The 21,972-nt window shown below is 49.9% G+C and overlaps 1 protein-coding gene across 1 annotated transcript; it reads left to right on the forward strand.

Moving 5' to 3' along the window:
- Positions 1-2,361: 2,361 nt before the first annotated feature.
- Positions 2,362-18,625, forward strand: LOC146342282 (uncharacterized). The gene is made up of 5 exons (XM_084806077.1): positions 2,362-2,524; positions 5,423-6,722; positions 8,985-9,111; positions 13,144-13,257; positions 15,467-18,625. The coding sequence occupies exons 2-5, from the start codon at positions 5,484-5,486 to the stop codon at positions 17,005-17,007; spliced, it is 3,021 nt and encodes a 1,006-aa protein (XP_084662203.1). The 5' UTR covers positions 2,362-2,524; positions 5,423-5,483; the 3' UTR covers positions 17,008-18,625.
- Positions 18,626-21,972: the final 3,347 nt, after the last annotated feature.

The raw sequence follows: 21,972 nt of genomic DNA on the forward strand, positions 1-21,972 counted from the left end.
TCCTCCAGAGCATTGTTAATGTGTCTGTTTATGTGGGAGGGAAAGGAAGGTATACTTTGAAATAACACAAGAGTTTTCACTTTTAGGCATGAACATTTTGTATGCGCTTTGTACATGTTATCAGGGCTACCTCATAAGGGACTTTTTTCTTCTCCAAAGGGAGTCAGCATTTTGTGGCCCCTGAGCATGCTCAGACCTCATGGGCCTGTTTTTGCATTTCCCCCCATCCCCACAATAGGGTCTTCTTCCCCCCTAAAGATTGTGTATTTCTGCAAGCCTTGGGGTTCACCTGAGCCTGCTACTTTCCTTCTGTGCCTGGGTGATGCTGTTTTTGCTACATTGTACATTGGAAATAAAGGGAAGGATTCAGTGTCTACCAGACACTTGAGCACAGAAGATTTCATCTATCACACAAACATGCACGCAACATTGGAGCCAGTCAATTGCAGTTCCCTGATCAGTGTAACTGTTAGATACACATTTTTAAATACCTGTTTGTCACAGTCACCCTTTTCCATTCTGAGTCTATACTTACATAAAAACGTTGTTGATCTATGCAACATAATGTGCAAGGAGATCCTAAGAAAACAGGTATTGCATGAACGACATTATACTGTATTAAATAGGTGCCACTGGAGGTAGGGCTGTCACTCGGCTGAAGCAACCTTACAGTGTAATCCTACACACATCTACTTCGAAGCAAGTTCCACCGAGTTTCATGGGACTTCCTCCCAGATCAGTGTGTATCTGATTGCAGCCTTAGTCACGGGTTGTAGCTCAGTGGATAGAGCACCTGCTTTGCATGCAGAAAGTCCCAGCTCCGATTCCTGGCATCTCCAGGTAAGCCTGGAAAAGACTTCAGTCGGAAACGCTGGAAAGCTGGTGCCACTTCGTATAGACCGTCCAGAGTTGGGCAGATGTCACACTTGCAAGATCTGCCCTGGGGTTTGTTTGGTTTTTTTTTTTTTTACTAGAACCTTGAGATCCAACAACTTAAGCCTGGAAAAGATGCACTTAAGAATTAAAGAATTCAGAACCAGGAATTTATACTGCATACAGGAACTGAATGGAGCTCACATGTAAATCCACTCCTGGGGTTTGATTTAGGCTAGGAGACAGAGGGCTCCTAGCGCTACCAGTCAGATGGTGTTGTGCAGCTATTCCGTCCTTTTCTCCTTTCTGAGAGAACGGGAAGAAGTGGTGGAGAAATGCTGGAGGGTTGCGAGTGCAGGACATTGTCATCTGAACTCACCATAAGGTTCCCTTAGCATGCAATCCTATGCATGGGGAATGCTGGGAGTTGTAGGACTTTTTTCTGTCTAAACATCCATAGGATTGCGCCCTAAATGACGTAGAGCAATGGTGTGATAAAAGCCTTGGCTGGAAGCCTTTCTGGTTATCCTGAGCTTTCTTCATTTCAGCAGCATAATTCATTTTGTTGTGGCTCTTGTTAAATGCTTGGGGGCCAGAAATCCTTTTTGCTCGTGTACTGCAAACCACCTAGGGATCTACCAGTAGATCCAGGACTACCATCTGCCCACCTCTGAGGCAGAGAATGCTGTGTCAGATAGACCAGTGGCAGACTGATTTTGTGAGAAGGCAGCTTCCCTATGGCCCCAATCCTACCAGTTTAGATGCATTAACTAACCAATTAACACCACAGACGTTTCCACACAAAGCAATCTTTCTGAAAGGGAAAGGGGGAACATAACAGCATACTTTATGTTTATTTAGATGAGGCATCACCTCAGCAGAGGCATCCTCCGGGGGACATTCTGGGAGAGATGGGATGCCTCTTCTAAGATGGCGCCACCCAGCTGTGATTTTTGAAGATATTTCCATAAAACAATCATGTTTAACGGGTTGTCCCCAGCCCCACGAATAAAGACATAATCTGCTGCTCATGTAATCCGGGATCTCTTTTCGTAAAAACCGATCCAAAGCTTTTCAACTGAACGTAAAATCTCACAAAATCACACCGCCCCTGGTCCATCTAACTCCGTATTCTCTGTCTCAGAGGTGAGCAGATAGTAGATCTGGATCCACCGGTAGATCTCTAGGTGTTTTGTAGCAGTTCAGCAGCAAGCCTTCATCGACTAATCGTTGCACCAGAAGCGGCAGCTTGGCAAGCGCCCTGCTTGGGAGTAAGTCCCCTTGAACTCAGCGGAGCTTACTGCCGAGGAAGGAGGAGGCGGGGCGCTCTCTCCGGATGGATCCGTGCGGATCGCGATGCAAAGCCCAGGGGGACGGGAGACCCGCCCAGCCCAGCCCCTCTTGCCGCACAGGCCAGGCAAGGAATAGTTAACCCCCCGTTCTCTCTCCCGCCCCCCTTCCATGTGCAGAGAGACGGAAGGGGAGGGCAGGCTGCGCCTCGCCAGGAGGGGCTCGCAGCAGCGCGGGCTGTTTGCTCATTTCCTGAGGGGGGGTGTGATCCTCCGTCCCCCGATCGGAGCGTGCCGGGGGAAGAGCGGGGAGGGCGTGCATTGCCCCCCCACGGAAGAATCTTGAGAGCGGTCCGGCAAAGGCGAGTTTGGGTTCCCGCCCCCTTCTTTTCCTTTTTTTGCACAGGTAGAAATATTGAGAAAGCGCGGAGCGCGAGCGCGGTGCGGAGCGGATCGGGGCGAGGGATCTACTCCGCGTGCACAAAGATTCGTGCTGATCGGCAAAGCGCTGGGAGAGGCCGGGGACGAGGGACAGGGCGACAACTTGCTTAAAAAAAAAAAAAGATTATTATTATTATTGCTATGTACGCCCCGCCCGGCACAGCGTGGGAAGGGAACCCAGGCGTCCGGCTCCTCTTCTCCTGCCCCTTTGCAACGCCCCCTTTCTCTCCACATTGACCTACCAGCGACGGAGAGAGAGAGAAGGGGGGAGGAGTGGGGCGTCCTGCCTTTTAACCCCAGCTGCAGCCCCGCCCCCTTCCTTCCCAGAGCTGCGGAGGGCGGGGAGAACCCAGGCGTCCTGCTCCGAGGCCCTCCCTCCCCCGCTCTAGTCTCCTAAACATTCCTCTTCGCACCAATGGAGAGAGAACCCAGGAGTCCTGCCATTTAACCTCTTCCTCTCCCCCTCTAATGCAGTCAGCCCCCCTCTTCCTCCCCCTCTAATGCCATTCATCCCCCCCTCTTCCTCCCCCCCCGTAATTCAATCCATTCCTGCCGCACCTCCTCCTCCCCCTCCCCCCACATCCCAGGTTGGGGAACCCAGGCGCCCCCTTTTCTCCCCCCCCTGCCCAGCTTGGAATGTGGAACCCAGGCGTCCTGCTCCGAGGCCCTCCCTCCCCCGCTCTAGTCTCCTAAACATTCCTCTTCGCACCAATGGAGAGAGAACCCAGGAGTCCTGCCATTTAACCTCTTCCTCTCCCCCTCTAATGCAGTCAGCCCCCCTCTTCCTCCCCCTCTAATGCCATTCATCCCCCCCTCTTCCTCCCCCCCCGTAATTCAATCCATTCCTGCCGCACCTCCTCCTCCCCCTCCCCCCACATCCCAGGTTGGGGAACCCAGGCGCCCCCTTTTCTCCCCCCCCTGCCCAGCTTGGAATGTGGAACCCAGGCGTCCTGCTCCGAGGCCCTCCCTCCCCCGCTCTAGTCTCCTAAACATTCCTCTTCGCACCAATGGAGAGAGAACCCAGGAGTCCTGCCATTTAACCTCTTCCTCTCCTCCTCTAATGCAGTCATCCCCCCTCTTCCCCCCTGTAATTCAGTTCAATCCATTCCTCCTCCCCCCACATCCCGGGTTGGGGAACCCAGGCCCCCCTTTTCTTCCCCCCTGCCCAGCTTGGAATGTGGAACCCAGGAGTCCTGGCGTTTAACCCCCCCCCTTCCTTTCTAGCCCCTCGCCCACTGCAACGCCCTTCCTCCCCAGCAATGGAGAGGAAGAACCCCAGACTGCTCCCGGAGCTGGGGAGAGAACCCAGGAGTCCTGGCACCCAGCCCTTATTTGCTTACTGATTACGTTGGGGCAGGGCTTCCAGTAATGAAAGCCAACACCAAGGGGCCGAGTTCTGAATCCTCCCTCTCTCTGTGTGCATTTGCTGTCCCTTTAAAGGCATATTCATCTGCCCGGTGATAATGCTCCCATTGCCTGAAAACTTTCTTGATCTCTGCAGATCAAGCTTCTGTGTAAAGGCAAGACCTGCAGTGGTAGAGGCCAATGCACAGCAGCAGCCCTACCTGTTGATGATCTGCAACCGCTTTTCTGGCCTCTGGCAGTTGTTGACATAGCCCAGGTTTCAGTCTGAGGGTGTAGAAGGAGCTGCAGGTGGGCTCAGGAAAAGCAGGCTGCTGGTACAAATCTCCTTCTCCTCTCCCAGGGGTAGGCGAGCAGGTGGCCTCCAGAGGTTTTGGACTACAACTCCCGGAAGCCACTGCCAGCATGGCCAATGGTTGGAGATTATGGGAGTTGTAGTTCAAAACATCTGGAGGTACCAGGTTGCCTGCCCTTTGTCGCTTGCCGTAGGTGCACGCTTCTGCCGGCCCTATTTCTTTAGATGGAGCAAAGGGTCCTGCCATGGGGAGCTGCAGCCCCGTTCCCAACAATTTCCACATGCTGTGGTGTGAGATTAAAGTGGTGGCACTGTAGACCGTGGCATTTCTGTGGATACCAACCTATGTACTTGGCATTGGAAGGCACCCTGGAAAACTTGTTTAGTTTTAGACCGGAAGTGCCAGTAAGGACTACAGTGTTGTGTGACTCCGGTCTTTTTCTTTCTCTACCAAGTGGCCCAAAAGTAGGTATGAAGCTGTTTGGAATGTTGATGGGAGGGGAAGAGAATGTGTGAGTAGAAGATGTGTGGATGGAGTCAGAATGACAGTTGGGAAGAGTGAGTGACAGGGAGTGACAGTTAAATCAGGAAGTTGCGATGTTGATGGAATGCGTTTCGAGCACTTAGGAGATTAAACAGTGTTAAACAAATGTAAATGTAATAAACAATGTAATAAAATGCAAATAAACTATAAAAAGGTGTCCCCAACCAGTCGTGTCCGACTCTAGGTTGCAGTGCTCATCCCCGTTTCTAAGCCGAAGAGCCAGTGCTGTCCGAAGACGCTGCCGTGGTCATGTGGCCGGCATGACTGAACACCGGGGTGCACGGAACGCTGTTACCTTTCCCGCCGAGGCGGTACCTATTTATCTACTTGCAATTTCTTGCTTTCGAACTGCTAGGTTGGCAGAAGCTGGGACTGAAGACGGGAGCTCACTCCGTCACGCAGCACTCGGGTCTCGAATTGCTGACCTGCCGACCTTCCAGTCTGCAGTTCAGCGTCTTAACCACTAAATAAACTATACTGTATACCTACTTATAGTGGCCAGTTCTTTCTCTGTCAGGGACGTCTCGTTTTCTGCCTGAGGATGAAGGCAATATTTGTTTGTTTGTTATCCACATGGCAATATTTTTTGACCAGATATCCCTCCTTTTCCTCCCTTAGCTGCCTGGGTTCCAAGGAACAACCACACTGATCGCTGCCATCAGGAGATGGTTATTCATGGATGGAACATAAATTTGTGGCCCCAGAACTAACGTGCGACGCCGACAACAATCTGCCTGTTCTCCTGGAACCCAGCTCCACAATGGCTGCCAAGCCCAGTGGGCCGTCCACTTGGGTTCTCAGGTTCCCTTCGCCGCTGGAACCAGGGGTCCAAATCAGCGTCGAGATGGAGGAGAGCTCGCCTCCCGTTGGGACCATCAAGGAGATCCTGAAGCGCTCGCATTCCCGAAAGGACAGGATGGATCAAAATGAAACAGGTGTGAAGCCCCAGTGTTGGGAAGTCCGGCAACAGGTGCTCCTGCCCACGCCGGATGATGAGGAGACTGGTGTAAACACGCCTGAGGAGACACTGGAGGATGATATTGAGACTTGCGTGGTCTCTTTTGAAAATGTCTCTGACCCCAAAGAAGAGAGAGGGACAAAAACTGAAGTGATGGTTGGGCCTGATTGTGTGATTACTATTGAAGAAGAGGAGGTTGACCTCGAAGAGCAGGAGTCACCAAAACCTGGGGCTGCGTCTGAGGACGATATTGAGGCCTGTGTAGTATCTGCCCAAGAAGAAGCTGATCCCCAAGAAGAGGAGGAGACCCAACCTATGGTCATAGATGGAGGTAGTACTGAGGACTTTATAGAGTCCCCTGAGGACACAGGCCTCCCCACAGTAGAAAAGGCCATTCAAACTGAAGTGACACAGAGGGACATCGCTAAGGTCTGTGAGGCCTGTGTCCAGAAAGCAGCTGACTCCAAAGAGGAAGAGTTGACAGAATCTGAGGTGGCATCAGAGGAGAGTAACCAGGCCAGTGTGGTTTCCTCAGAGAAACCAGTGGACCCTAAAGATGGGGCGGCGCAACTTGAGAGAGATACAGAAGAGGCTTCTATCAAGCCAGAATGTGAAGTCAAGGGAGTTGATGGGAAAGTTCAGGCAGCCGTCTTGGAAGAAGGTGGCATCATCATGGAGACTGCCCGCCAGGGTTTCCGGTGGTTCCGCTACCAAGAAGCTGAGGGCCCACGGAATGCTTATGGGCAGCTTCGGGAACTTTGTCGCCTCTGGTTGAAGCCAGAGAGCCGCAGCAAGGAGCAGATTATGGAGCTCCTTGTCCTGGAGCAATTTTTGGCCATATTGCCTCAAGAAATACAGAGCTGGGTGTGGCAGCAGCACCCTGAGACATGTGCGCAGGCCGTCGACCTGGTGGAAAACTTCCTGACGGGACTTTCTCTGCTTGAGAGACATGGGAAAAAGGTGAGAGACCCCAAAGGGAATGGCGTGTGAACTGGTCATGTAACACATTTTGGGGTGGTGGGGTGGCATGTTGGGCCAGCCAGGGTTTCGAAGGATGTGGGCTGAGATGGCATAGTCACACTCTGCGGGTGAAAAAGCAGTATAAAAATTCTGATATAAATAAATAAGGCAAGAAGATTCCAGGGTTCTGAAGACTGGCTCCTAGGTTTCTCAGACTGAAGAGCTAAGGAGATGCAGGAAGTTATATACAGGGAAAGGTGGCATGTCATTGGAACTTTTTGGTCACCTGACTTCTTGGGTATGCTAAGCTGTCTCACAGTGATGTGGGGCAGAACATTTCCCACTGCTTTATATGTCTGTGGCAAATGTTCCATTTCCAAAAACACTTTCTTTCATAAAAGTATGTAACATAACAAATGGATACAATACCAGTGAATTTGGGCATTTCCAAAGCTGTGATTAATGTTTTTATTAAGGCAACTCCCCCCAGTAAGCATGCCTGAATATGTAATGCATATAAATGCATCCCTCTTTGAGCATGGTAAAATGAATATATGTTAGGATTTTTCAGTGCCTTCATTCTTTTTTGTACGTTTTAAATGTAAGGATTGCTGTTGAGTTATCGCTTCTTAAAATATTCTGGTAAAAATAATGTCCAAGCAGAGCTTTGGATGTGTTTGAATAGAATGCATAAACTACATCAGGGACACTTTAATGAGAATTTCTCTACCCCCACCCTCTGCCCTCAATCAAATATTTGGGCTTCGATCCTTTGGGAATGTTTGTGTGTGTGTGTGTGTGTGTGTGTGTGTGTCTGTCTGTCTGTGTGTTTATATGCGCACACACACAGCATGAAAAATTAATGTGCCATTTTTAAAAGTTTGTTCCCAAACAGAGAAGTCAAACGCTGGATTCATTTCCCCCCGGAAAACCCATGTCATTATCCCAAAGCCAGCTTTTGGGAGACAGGGTTACCTGTGTCTCTCTCCTTGGCCAGCTGTCCTTATAACACAGGGAGCAGAAAAGTGCTGCTTGATCCTCAGGTCTAGAGTTCAAGACCCAGAGTGCACGATGCCAGAAAATGTTGACTCGATCCCTATGAAGTGTATGTACGAGCTATTGGTGGTACCATTGAAGAAGTGAGGCACCTGTTAATGGAGATCCATTGCTGATAGTTTTGAGCCCTCTCAAAACCCAGTTTAGCCCTGGACTTGCTGGTTGGCAAGTGGCAGCCCTAACTCAGAGCAGCCTCCAGGCCATGACCATTAATTAAATTAATTAAATTAAGAGGAAAGGTTTCCCTAGCAGGCCATGACCATTGCAGCTGCCACCATACATGCTGGGGATGGAGTGGAATGAGCTTTCCTGAGGGAGCCAGTGCTTGTGGGATCTAAATGCTCCTGTTTAGAGAGAAACTTCAGTTGGCTGATTTGAGGCCAGGGCTGCGGTATTTAAAATAAAGCAAACTCTGCACCTGAATTCAGCTGTCAGAACAAATGATACCTATCCAATGCACATAGTTTTGCTTAGTCTGCGTAATCGATCACGGAGGCCATCAAAATCCCACCCCTGAATCCCTGGAAATAGCATTTACTAAATAATTTCTGCTCCCCATACCATCATCCCTTGATTTGGAGATCTCTCCAGACATTTCCAGGATGCTTTCTGGTTTATCACTCAGCCATAAGGACTAGAGACATGCTTCAGAAAAAGAGATGTTTGAGATTCCCAGGATGCTTAACCCAGGCCACGGTGTTGGTTCCATGCTTTTCTGCCCTGGCCATCTTCTTGGGACGAAGAAGCAAAAGGAACATGACTTGTTCCAGGTGGGCGGGGTGGGCGCGGGTGCCTTAATAAAGACTGCAGCGAATGTGGACAAAGGGCCAGGTTTGGGGGGGGCCCTTGGGCCCCCTCGCTCAGTGGATCCACCCTCTCACCCCCATTGTCCCCAGCTGCTGTTGCTCCTCAACCTCTTTTTCATCATCGCTCCCACTTGCTTGCTCGACAGGCAGAGAGCCAGGGAGCAAGCAGGCAGGGGCATCCGCTCCTCTTCCTTCTCACCACCACCATTGTGCAGGCCGGAACGAGAGGCAGGTGCGCACGCGTGTTGCAGTGGTGAAGAGGAGGAGCGACTCCAGCGGCTGTTTTGTCAGCGGGCCCCTCAGCAGGGGCCTGATCATGCCGACCCCGGATGCCAGACCTGTCAGAGGGCCGATAAACGCAGCGTGGGCGATAAATCTTTAAATGTTTGAATGGTTTCAGGCGCTGGTGACTTTTGAAGAGGTAGCCATGCATTTCTCTGAGGAAGAATGGAGACTCCTGGATGAAACCCGGCAGCAGATTTACCGAGAGGTCATGCTCGAGAATTATGGGAATGTCCGTTCGCTGGGTGAGGATTGGCTGGTTGTGGGAAGGGGCTTGGGGATCTACACAGTCAGATCAAGGAATCAGCTTGGTGTCTCAGATGCTTGCATACGGGTGTGTGTGTGGGGAGTTGTCCTGTGCCCACCTCCTGGCACAAACAAATCCTGGCAAACTCACACAAAACAGCAGAACCAGTGAGAACTTTCATTGTTATCCTATCAGGTTTCATAGACGAGCTTCTTAGCTCTCATGGCAAAAGCTTAGTGGTCGCAATGCTCCAGAAATCATGGCGCTGATGGCAAATAGCTATAGGCTCAATATGTAATTCAAAGAACAGTCAAAAGCTAATAACTATAATCGTGTCAGAGATCCATACCACTTGGTTTCTCTGTTGCAGTCTCCACAGTTTGGAATACAGAGCAAGGGGCCAGAATGATTCCTGGCCTTATCCATCCCAGGAAATCAAAGACAAGGGTTCTAGAGAAAGACCTAAGTAAATCCACACAGGCAGAGATTTAGTTCAGCCTTGAAATCTTTGTTGGTCACTCTGCGCTACATGGTTCAAGGTCTATCAAATTCAAGAGTCAAGACAGAGGTTCAAGAGTAAGTCCAGAGTAATCCCACACATACAGACATTTCAACGACTGTAGCATTCACTTTGGTATCCCCACGCTATGTGGGTCAAGGCGTAGAAAAGTCCAAGAGTCAGGATCAGTGCAAGCCAGCAGGCACCCTGGGCTTTGGAAGACCAAGGTATAAAATTCATACCAGTTCAAGGTAGAATTCAAGGTCTCCCCAAAGTGTAGCAATAATTCTACAACCCAAGGTCATCCGATGAAGCTCATTGGTGGGAGATTCTGGACAGATAAAGGGACATCCTTCACACAGAGCATAGTTAAACTATGGAATTCACTTCCACAAGAAATAGTGATGGCCACCAATTTGGGTGGCTTTAAAGGGGGTTGGACAAATTCCTGGAGGAGAAGGCTATCAATGGCCACTAGTTCTGATGCCTCTGTGCTCCCTCCAGTACCAGAGGCAGTGAGCCCCTGTACACCAGTTGCTGGGGAACATGGGCAGGAGGGTGCTGTTGCGCTCATGTCCCGTTTGCAGGTTGCCAGTCAACGGCTGGTTAGCCGCTGTGTGAAGAGAATGCTGGATTAGATCAAACAGGCAATACAGGTTTCAAGGAAAGACGTTGCAGGTGAAACAAAGTCCATGTGACAAGTGTTTCACACAGCTCAGACAGAGGGAAGACCCAAACATGAAGGGTTCCAGGCAGTATGTGATGGACAGTAAAAGATGGACATTAAAGATGATGTTCCTAGCAAAGGCTCCCAGCCTGAGCATCAGCTTAAAAGCAAGGGTAGGGCTGCAATAACACAGCTCCTAACTATCTAATTGAAAGGGGATCTTAACCCATAAACGAAACCTACGCCAAACACACTGTTTCTATTCCACCCTCCTGAGTTGACATATCAACCTGTGTGAGACCTCTGAGATTCCCTGCCGCTTCTGCTAGTTTCTCACGCGGAGGCTGTTAGCTATGACATTCAAGGTCAACCACTAGCATCTGGACGGGAGAGACGCACTCCCCTCTGCTGTCCTCTGAGAAAACGGACGGAGATAAGCTCACATTTATTTTGACTTTCCACAGGTTGATTAGGCCCAGCCCCCCTCCCCCCGTGCCCTTTCCTCTTGCCGTTATAGGAATAAGTAGGCACAGTCAAATTCTAAAGCCCCGGGCTTCTCGCTACTGAACTGAGGTCCAAACCCTTCCGGACCACTTCTGATCAGATTCTGACTGTAAACTATAGAGCCACTGCTGTGCTGGGGCTGGGCTCTGCCAGGAGTAGCCAGACCTTCTTCCTACAGAAGTGGTGCTGCTACTTTTGCCCCCTCAAGGCTTGACTTTGCTGCTGTATCTGGGGCTGCCCTTGAAGATGGGCTGGTGGTTTTGGCCTGTAGAACAAGGTGGCTTGACCCCCAGACAGGGCTGGGGCCTTGCGAGACAGGCCTGAGGCAAAAAGGTGAAGCTGGTTGGCCTATACCTGTTATGGGCCTATCTCGAGGAGGATCCATAGCTCAGTGGTGGAGCACATGCTTTGCATAGAGACGGCCCCAGGTTCATGCCCTGTGTGCCCTGTTTTGTTGAAAGGTCAGCAGAGCTGCAAAAAAAGACTGGAGGGGTTTGTGTGGCGGTGGCATGTAGTCCACCTCTCTATAGACTAATAGCAAAGTTGTAAATTTTCAGAAGTACAAAAATGTTTAGAAAAAGAAAACCATGGGGGTTGGGGGGATCGAAAAACAGCTCAGTGAGGACTCAGCATGCCCGTTGGGCAAAGGATGACTGACTGTTGGGGGCAAAAAGAAGAATGGGGAAATGGAATGGAGTAACCTTGGAAAACAGATAATAAGGCTTGAAAGAACCCTGAACAGGGTCCTCCCTCATTGCAATACTTTGTTGCAGGACTCACTTGTATTAAATATCGTTTAACTGTATTTTTTCAAGCCTTACCCTTTGAAGGATAAGGTGGATTATATAGGCTGAAGAAATACAGTGCACAGGTTTGCTCTTTCCCTCCCTCCCTCCCTCCCTCTCTCTCTCTCACATACACACATACACACACACACACAAACACACACACAGAGGAACCTTCTATTGGCAATGCCTAGAAATACTTGTTACGCACTCTCCATTTCCCAAGGATAGTGGGAAACATTACTGAAAGTACGACTGGGTTTAGCTTCCATTGGACAAAAGAGCACTGGAGATTTAAAGGGTCTTTTGCTTTGTTCACAATTACACAAGCAGAGCATAAGTGGAAATAAAGCGACATTCCTGCAAGGCATCACATCCGCAACCTCATATTAAATTTAGAGAGAGACCCCTCATACCCTCAAGGTCCTAGTTCTCATCTTTCTGTCTGTATAGCTGCCACATATTAGTTCTGCTGACTCTCTGCTCCTTTTCCTTAGCGGAATATTAGGCTCGGATGGGTATCTCCTTCAAAAACACAGAGGGATTTCCAGTTATCAGGAGATCATCGTCCCCCATTGTCAAAACATCAGTCAACCATCCTGGGCAACGAACTGCCTAACGGAGGAATGTTTGGCCAAAGGACATAACAATAAATGCTATTGTTGTATTACGGCTCTCACTCACCTAAAGAAACGCACAATTTGCTGGGGTCACATGCTGCTGCCATTTGAAATGTGCACCCTCCCCATCAGCCCGATGCATGCACCGCAGCAAACTGTGGTTTAATGAACCTACGATTTGCTGCCAGTATGTCCGAACGGAGCCAATATGTGTACAGACTTTCAGAATACAGTGTGACAATACAAATGCCCAAATGCCAATGCAACCATTATCAGCTTTCAGTAAGATATCTAAATGTGATATTTTAATTCATCATCAATTTATATGCCGCTTTTCCACAAAAAGTGCCCAAAGTGGCTAACAAAACAGCAATACAACAAAAAAGCGTACCGATACATTATTATAATAGAACCTCATTACAAGCATAAACTACTCATTTCATTGATACGAACATAATAACATTTTAGATTAATTACAAAATAGGCAAAATCAAACATTGCAACACAATATCAATTATTATCTTTCAGTAGTGTGTAAACCAGAGCCCAATAAACTAAATCTTTCCTATGCATTAAGGCTTTAATAAACGCCATGAACTGCAACAGCTACACCAGGAAAACAAAGTTCAGAAAATAGCAGCCAGGTTTCTTACAGCCTGCAGCAGCTGATCTCTCCTGTGCCCCACCCTCTCACACTGGTGAAGTTCTCAAGGCTCCAACAGAGACAAGGGTGGTGGTGTTCAGTCTCTTCCCCTGTGCTCTGGATGTTCCTGCTAATTGATTTGAAGTGCCCTGCAACGATGTCTAGGAGTTTCGAAGTGGTCATAAGGTAACATTTTTGGACAACATTTTATTCTGGTGGATTGAAATCTGTGTGTGTGAGTGTGTTTGTGTGTGCGTTTTTAACATCCTTCTATTAAATGTTCTTTCTCCTGTTTCTCCCCTTTATTGGCAGGATTTCCAATTCGCAAACCAGACCTGATCTTCAAGATGGAGAGCAGCAAGAACCAAGAGCCATGTCTGCGAGACCCTCAGGACTCCGCCGAAAAGCCCCCGCCAAGAGTTGTAGGTGAGGAAGGGGTTGCCCTTGACATCACTGGCTTTTCTTTTGTGTTTGGAGATTCGAAATTGGTCTGGGGTTTCTCAGTGAGACAGTCCCTAACAACAGATGGGTTTCCCATCACTACCAATTCTCTCCTGCTCTTTGCAGCGGCTGCAGGGGCGTGTCGAGTATGTTCTAGGAGAGGAGTGAGCAAGACAACAGATTGCAGTGCTACTGGTGAACCACGGGATAGTTTTTAGCAGCTCACCTAGCGCCTGCTGGTTGATAGTTTTTTTTGCAAACCATGCTGGGGTAGGCGAGCCTTGGTCTAATTCAGTAAGGTGCGTCTTTACATTCTTAAGCGACAGCACAATATGCAGAATCTCTCAATGCCCTAACTATTAAGAGAGCAATGTGAAACTGAAAATACACTGGAGGGCCCCAGGTTGGAGAAGTTTGTTCTAGAGCATACTTTCCATCATGCAGGGTAACTGTGAGGCCAGATGAACTGGGTCATTACCCTGTATGATGCAAGTGTGTGTTTGCTGTCCCAGGACAGTCTTTAGAATTCCTGGGGGGTTCCTTGGTAGACAGGTCAGCATGAGTCAGATTCTTTGTAAGTAAAAAAACTGAAAACCACTGGTTTACATAATAGCCTGGTTCGCGTGTAACGACAATCCAAAGTATGGGTTAAGCATGGGTTGAATATGGGTCGTTATTGAATTGTGGGTTGTTGAATCGTGGGTTGTCATTACATGCGAACCCTGCACTATGGTTCAGTTATGGATTGTTAACCATGAACAACCCAGGAAGAGAACCCATGGTTTGTTGTTGTGTTGTAAACTCTGTGTTGTTTGTGATTAACATCCCAAAGTTAAGCCGTAGCGCAGAGTTCACACAAAACAACAACCCACATTTCAATGACAACCCATACTCAACCTGTCCTCTGAGTTGCTGTTACATGCGAACCAGGTCAATCTGTTTGTGGGTGTGTGTAAGACAGAAGGAAAGGGAGATGCAACAAACTTTTCTAAGCAAGCAGAATTAGATGGTCCTCATAGACAGTAGTATTTTCGGATCTGGTGTAAGCATGGATTCTGACAAAGGCAGAGACATTCTTGAGGATCCATGTGTCAGGAAGAGGCGGTACAACTTGCATATCAGATGGTTGCAGTGCAGCAGTACCGGCATTGGCTTTCATCCCTCTCCCCTTGCTGTAGTCCTTAGAGGCTGGCTTGGATGCTGGGCAGGCCACGTCTTGTAACATTTCTGAGTCCGAAAAGGGACTTCTCCATGTCTCGGGAACTGAGAGGAAAGAGGCTTTACTGGAGAAGGCAGCAGGCTGTAGGGCGGGGGTGGGCAACTTGTGAGCCCTCCAGATATTTTGGCCTACAACTCCCATCATCCCTCACCATTGGCTAAGCTGGCAAGGGCTGATGGGAGTTGTAGGTGGAAACATCCAAAGGGCTGCAAGTAGGGATGGGTGAAACCCCTACCTTTTGTTCCGGGGGGCTTCCAGGGGGGGAGGCGATCCGTCCCTCCCCCTGGAATCCTCTTCGGATGGCGCCGCTCCGTGGTGATTCTGCGGAGCCAGCCGCTGGCTCCGTATTGCCCGTGATACAGGTGGCCACCATTGCCGTGCCGTATAGGGCTGACTCCAGATGCAAATGGCATCCACTACGTCATTTGAGGCCGTAAAGCTCTTAGATTAAGCTAAATGCACCCATAAATGGCTGCATTTAGCTTAAACTAAGGGCTTTACGGCCACAAATGGCATTCGCTACGCCTATTGTGTAGCCTACCGCGTGAAAAACCACAGACGCAAATGGCGTAGCGGATGCCATTTGTGGCCGTAAAGCCCTTAGTTTAAGCTAAATGCAGCCATTTATGGCTGCATTTAGATTAATCTAAGAGCTTTACAGTAGTGGACGCCATTTGCATCTGGAGTCACCCTCAGCCAGCGATACAGCATAGCAATGGTGGCCGTATTGCTGGTGCTCTGGAGCCGCTGGCAGGGAGGATCTGGCAGGGGAGGATTCCGTGGGGAGGTGGAGGTAAGGGATCCTTTCCGCCACAGACTCGGGAGGCCAGATTCTTTTGAATCTGGCCTCATTGAGGTCCGTGGCAGAATCCTCTGACATCCCTAGCTGCGAGTGGCCCATCCCTGCTGTAGGGCACATTATATAATAAAGCACTCTCCCTACAATCCCCCCGTTCTCTGTCTTCCCCATTGCAGGAGATGCTGAGCTCTCGAGCGAGTCCGACTGCGAGGAGCTGACAGCCTGGAAGGACGAGGAAGCTGCTGACGTCCTGCCGCCTGTGCCGAGATCCCCCACCCCCATCGAAGGCTGGGACGGCACCGCCAAAAGCAGCCCCCCCAGCAGGGATGGGAACAGGCCCCGCTGGCATCGGATGGAGCCCCGCTTTGCGTGCTCCGACTGTGGCAAGAGTTTCCCGTGGCAGTCAGCCTTGGCTCGGCACCAGCTCTCACACTCTGGGGAGAAGCCCTACCGGTGTGCGGACTGTCCCAAGAGCTTTGCCCAGCGCTCCAAGCTGGCCCGGCACCGCCGCCTCCACACCGGGGAGCCCTCCTGCGAGTGCCCCGAATGTGGGAAGCGCTTCTGTGACCGCTACAAGTTGGCCCGCCACCAGAAGATCCACTCTGGGGAGCGGCCGTACCGCTGCGACGTCTGCGGCCGCGGCTTCTGCCTCAGCTCCAACCTGCGGCAGCATCGGCGGGTGCACACGGGGGAGCGCCCCCACAGCTGCCCGGAGTGCGGAAGGTGCTTCAGCCGCCGCTCCAACCTCATCCAGCACCTCCGGGTGCACCAGCTGCAGTGGCAGCAGCAAGGAGGGCCAGGTGCGGGGCTTCACCTTGGAGACTCTGAGCTCGGACAGGGTTCCGATCTCTGCGAGGAGGAGTGGGAATATGAGTGGGTCGCGGACACACCGGATGGGGAGCAGACGGGCGAGCTCCCTGCCGAAAGCTACGAGGGTGAGCCGGTTTCAGAGCTCCTTGCTGGGCCTGATCATGAAGGGGAGGAGATCCTGGAGCTCCGAGTTGGGGATTACGAACATGGGTGGAGCACGGAGATCAACGGTGGGAACCATGCGCAGGAGGAATCGATGGAGCTCCAGCCGGGGAACCATGAACACCACAAGGGTTTGGAGCTGTGTTCTGGGAACGCCGAGAGTGAAGAGATAGTGGAGCTCCTTGTCGGGGACGGCGATGAACATGGCTGGAACGAGGAGTTTGATGGCGAGGATGATGACTGCTTGCTTGTCAGTGACGGAGGGTCCCTCCACCCTGACAGCCGGGAGAATTGTCCCAGTCCCCAGTCCACCGATCAAGCCCTCCTGGCGGGGAATGAACTCCCCCAGTGCTCCAACTGCGGACGGACGTTCACCCGGAATTCCAGCCTTTCCCGACACCGGCTAATCCATGCCACGGAGCACCCCCACGCGTGCCGGGAGTGCTGCCGCTCCTTCAGCTTGCCCAGCCTGCTGGCCCAGCACCAGCTCACGCATGCCTCAGGGCAGCCCCACCCATGCCCCAACTGCCCCAAAAGCTTCAGCCACCGCTCCAAGCTGGTGCGCCACCAGCGCATCCACACAGGCGAGCGCCCATTCCAGTGCGGCGACTGTGGCAAATGCTACAGAGACAGTTCGACCCTCCTCCGGCACCAGCGTGTCCACGGCAAGCCCCAGGACTTGGGGCTTTCCCCCACGCAGGATACCTCTCCCTCCTCCCCCGACCCCGTGGTGGTGATCTTATAAGTCTCGGCTGTGCGAGAACTGGGTGCGGTTTCCACCGCCAGATGCCTCCACTGTATTGTGCGACTGGAATGCTTGACGTGGATCAGCCACATTTACATAAGCTGGTTTGATGGTTCAGTGTTCTGACTGTGATTTTGGGGCGTTGAGGTGTTTTTATGGCCGTTGCGGAAGGATTCTGATTTGGTGTCATTTTAGAGAAGGGGCAAGCAACGTTGGCAAAAGAGGGGGCACGTGTTTGGGAGGGGAGAGAGCAGGCCTGAAAACCCCAATGGCCGCTACTTGCTAATGTTTGGGGTGTAGGTTAACCCCAAAGACTTATTCAAGTCCCACCCCCAAAACTGGAGGGGAACCATATCTCCTTTCATGTTCATGTCTGATGTTCACCTTCCCCTTGGTCCCATGCCCAAATCCGCCTGTAATGGCACCTGAACTGATTGCAACTCTCTTGTTTTTTCCCCTTGAGCCCTGGAGCCTAAGGCAGAACCTTGACGTGCCCTCCGGCCACATCTCCAGTGTCCATCCAGAGGCCATGCCCCCAACACCTCATTGGCTGGTTTTTCTTCTTGGTTGGAACTAGCCATGGCAGGATCCAGTCAGAATGTTCTGGAATGGTGAGGTGCCAGCTGGGATGTGATCCCCATGAGCTGATAATGACTGGACTGGCAGGACAAGGTTTCCGCTTGTTGTGAAACATACCCAGACTGGTAGTGGTGTGAACACATAAGGGCCCTAAACAGCCCAAGGCATAAGGGTTCGTCTCCACCTCACAGAACAAAACCACCTCTGCTCCCTGCTGGTCACTTCGGAGCAGTCTGCCCCGGGGCTCAAGGTATAAGAAGCAGGAAGGTACATGTTAGGCAAGGAGCGGGGGGCTATACCGTAACAGTGATCCCCTCCTCTCCACACAATCTGCAGATGAGGTGATAAACCTGTTTCTGGACTCTACCATAGCAGATGTCAAATGGAGGATCGCGTGGTTGAACACTTCTGTATTGCGGGAAAAACAAATCCCTGCATGCAGAAAACTAGAGTGTCAGGGGGAAGGGTGGTTTAGAACCTTTTGCCAGACACGCCAGGGAATTGCACTATTTTCTATGCACAGAGAATTGTATGCTGAAGCATCAAGCATGCAGTTTCACCTCCACTGCTCAGTCCCCACAGTCCAGAAACACCACCACATCTGCTCCTTGTGTGAACTAGGCCTTAAGAGTTTCAGGGTTCAGGATGAATGTAATGTGATCCTTTTTTTACTGGCAGCAAGTCCAGTCCCTTCCTTTTTGTAACTTTTACCCTCCAGCTTACCTCCAGTGCTCTCAGCAGTTCTCAAATAGTGAAGCTGTCTTCGGTCAACGCTCCCTCTCGGCGGGTCGGTGGAGAGAGTGTTAATGATAAACTACTGCCGTTTTTGTCTGGACCATTTGGGCTTTGTCTACTGTGAACTCTCCCCATGGTTTTCAGTCCTATGGGGAAGAAGGAGGTAGCCCATGAGAGATTCAGCGCCATGGGGAAAAGTTAGGGGTGTTTGTGGGCTGGTTGTTGTATGGGCTGGTTTGTGGGCTGGTTGTACATATGGAAAATAAAATCTATTTTCTGTTTTTGTTTCCATGGCTTTCCTGGCAAAATCAGTAGCGCTAATTTTGACCTACAACACACACAGCCCTTTTCTGGCTGAACAGACAAGCTCCATTTCCCATACCTGAGACTGTACAGAGGCAATTAAATTTCTCAAAGGTATATCGCAATTGTGTTAATAGCGGTCATAGCTTCTGGAACTCGGGCTCCTTGCCGCACCCACATGCACCTGCTCTTGGCAACACCGCTGGTCGCTTGGTGGTGTAGAAGTGATGGACTGGCAGTCCATTTCTACCTTTTTGGTGTGCAGAATTTCAGTCGGTTTGAAGGTGCAATCCTATGCATGTTTAGGCAGAAAAAAAGTCCTACAGCTCCCAGCATTCCCCAGTCAGCATGACTGCCTGGGGAATGCTGGGAGTTGTAGGCCTTTTCTCTGTCTAAACGTGCATAGGATTGCACCCTAAGTAGACAAAAATGGCCAGTTAGTCCTTTAAGGGGGAAAAATTCAAATGTTAGTAGTAGGGTAATGCCTTCATTGGAGCCAACCAAAGGGTCACAAATAGATCAGAATGGTTTTGAGCTGATCGCCTCTTTCCATTGGGCTGGATGTTAATTGGTTCTGGGATGATGTTGTTCAGGTGCTGGTAAAGCAGAAGCAATGGGAGGGCGGGATCCAGAGTCTGCATGTGCATCTGCAAGGGGGATGCATCAGGCCACCTTAACCAACTAGGACAGTCCTCTTTGGGGCTGGGCTGTAGCTCAGGTCTTGGGTTCTACCTGAGAAGGACTCCTGTCGGAAGCCCTGGAGAGTCACTGCCAATGAGAGTAGAGAATTCTGGGCTAGGTGGACCAATGGTCTGGCTCGGTATGAAGTAACTTCTTTTGTTCCTAAGAAGATGCAAAAAGTGTGGATTGTTGGGGCTCAGAAGCAGATAGGCACAGAGCTGGAGCCCTGGTTATCCCCCCTTTTAAAACTGGCTCTACTCCTGTGCCTTGAACAGCATTCTGACAGAGAGACAATTAGTAGGTGAAGTTTTAAGGACACTGGGAAGCTGTTCTGAAAGGACACGCTCCACGTTCTGGTCAGATGAACTGTTTTTCTGTCCAGGATCAAGCTCAGAGAAGACCAATTCTGCCAGTTTGGTGCAAAAGACAGCAGCACACAGCAGTGATTGGGTCATCCCTGTGACATCATGAAACCCCTCTTTGGAGCAGTCTTGCAATGTGCAAGAAACTGATGGGTTTTCAGCTCTCCCCCCTTTATTTTTAACAAAAGGAAGGAGGTGAATGTGCCTATACTTGAATAAAGGTCCATGGGGCACATTAAAAATAAAAATAAACAGATGGCTCACAGGGAGCTTGTGAAGAAGAGGCAAGCCTGAAGCTTGTGTGGAAGAGGCAAGCCTCATAGCATTGGAATTGCTGTTATATATGCGTGATTTGCACCTTGGGAGAAGCTAGTCTTGCTGCATGGGGGACAAAACCATGCTTACTCCTATTTTTAATTAGAGCTGTGCGCAAATGGCCTTTTGAAATTTTCCACATTACCTGTGGGCAGAGAAAACTGGGAGTCAATTTCACCAAATTTCTCCAGGGGGAGGAGAAATTCTCAATGGTTTCTCCCAGCTAGGGCTCTCCATTGGTAGGGCGTGTAGCACGGCTTCTTTCTTTTTTGATAAGGGCTTTGAGGTTTTTTATGCTGCAACAGCATCAACTGTCTTGGCAGGCTGGCCCCCAGTTTGGATCCACGGCAATGCAGGTGGGGGCAGTGTTGAGTCCAGCCCCAGGGATGTGGCAGTGGCAGAGCTAGTACTCTGCCAAAATCTGTCCTCCAAGCTCCTGAAATTTTTTCCCCCCATGAAAGGGACTTCCCTTGTTCTGCCTCATTCAGGATGTTTTATCATTTATTTTTGTGGTGTGTTTGAGCTGACTTAATCACAGCTAGTCTCCCAGGCTGCCTGCACCTCCTGAGCTGAAAAAAAGCCCCATGGGAGGAATTACCTAAACTGGGCTTTAATTGAAGTGTAGGAAGCTGAGGAGGCTACAGGCTACCAGAGAGATGATTGTACAGTGAAAAACAAGACACTTGTGTTCACTCCTTGGCCATCTCCTAGGTAAGGTAAGCCCAAGAAACCCAAACCCAACCTTTGAGAATGTCTCTGGAATTTCTTCACCATTGAATTTCTTTTTCGGAAGCAATTTCTCTTCTATCAAATTGCGAATAGTGGGAAAAAATTGGGAGACATTTTCAGCACAGTGTTATTTTTAATGTGTGTTTGGATGTAGCCTTTATCTCCATGCTGCACACTGAAATCCCAAGGAGTTTGGTTACATTAGTGCGTGGATATAATCCATGTGGCAGGAAGAAAGTCTGGATGACCTCCAGCCCATATCTAAGGACATCCATTTCTAGAGATGGGGGCAGACAGTGTGTCACCACCCTGGTATAGGTACTTTATATTAGGGGCAGGCACTGTTTTTGGGCTGTGGGCATATTTGGCAATTTGAGAAACACCTGGGCACCACCACAAAATGGCTGCCATAGGAGGTGTGGCAAAGGACAAGTAACCTGCACCGAAGACACTACAAGGCAGAGTTGGGTCTGAGATCCCACACACTAAACTCCTTTGAACCCCCCAATTTTCTGCACCAACATAAACCTATTTCATAGCAATCCCAGGCGCTGGTAAGAAAAGGTGTTGATTCTTTTTTTTTTTTAAGTGGGAGGTGCAAAGAATGGTGACTGGGGGAACATCGGTGCCTCTTGGTGTCAGGTTGTCTATCCCTGTTTTATATATAAGTTACCTGCTGTCGGCAGTTGGGTCAGACTTGATGATTCATTAAGTCCTTTTCAGCTCCATTATTTGATAGCATCTGGATTTTAAAAACCAGTTCCATGCTTGTAGGACACAAATAAAAGAAAGGGTTTGTTTGGAGAGCGAGCAAGAGAGAGCACATTGAATTTGGACACAGGATTAGCCAAGAATGCATTGAACTTGTTTGATGCTTCCCCAGCCAAGTAGGTTATGTAGGGTGGAATCCTATGCCTGTTTAGACAGAAACAAGTCCTACAACTGGGGAATGCTGGGAGTTGTAGGACTTTTTTCTGTCTAAACAGAAAAAAGTCCTGTCTGTGCCCTTAGTTGTAATGGACAAAGCTACAGCAGCAGACCTGTACACTAGTTTAGGAACATACTGTTTCTCGACTTAACCTACTTGGCCTGATTGAATGGGGCTGGCAGTCTTTTGACTGGCCCTGTGCCGTTAAGAGCAGCCTGACATTTGGCTGGAGAAGCTTTTCTGGCAAGGAGTTCAATTAAGGAAGAAACCCCTTCAATTTCTGCATGTCAAACAGCTGTCGAAGACACAGGAGTGGAGCCAGTGAAAAAAGAA

Source organism: Heloderma suspectum, chromosome 6 (genome assembly GCF_057233095.1).
Source record: "Heloderma suspectum isolate Gila_16-S chromosome 6, 16-S_ref, whole genome shotgun sequence".
NCBI classification, from domain to species: domain Eukaryota; kingdom Metazoa; phylum Chordata; class Lepidosauria; order Squamata; family Helodermatidae; genus Heloderma; species Heloderma suspectum.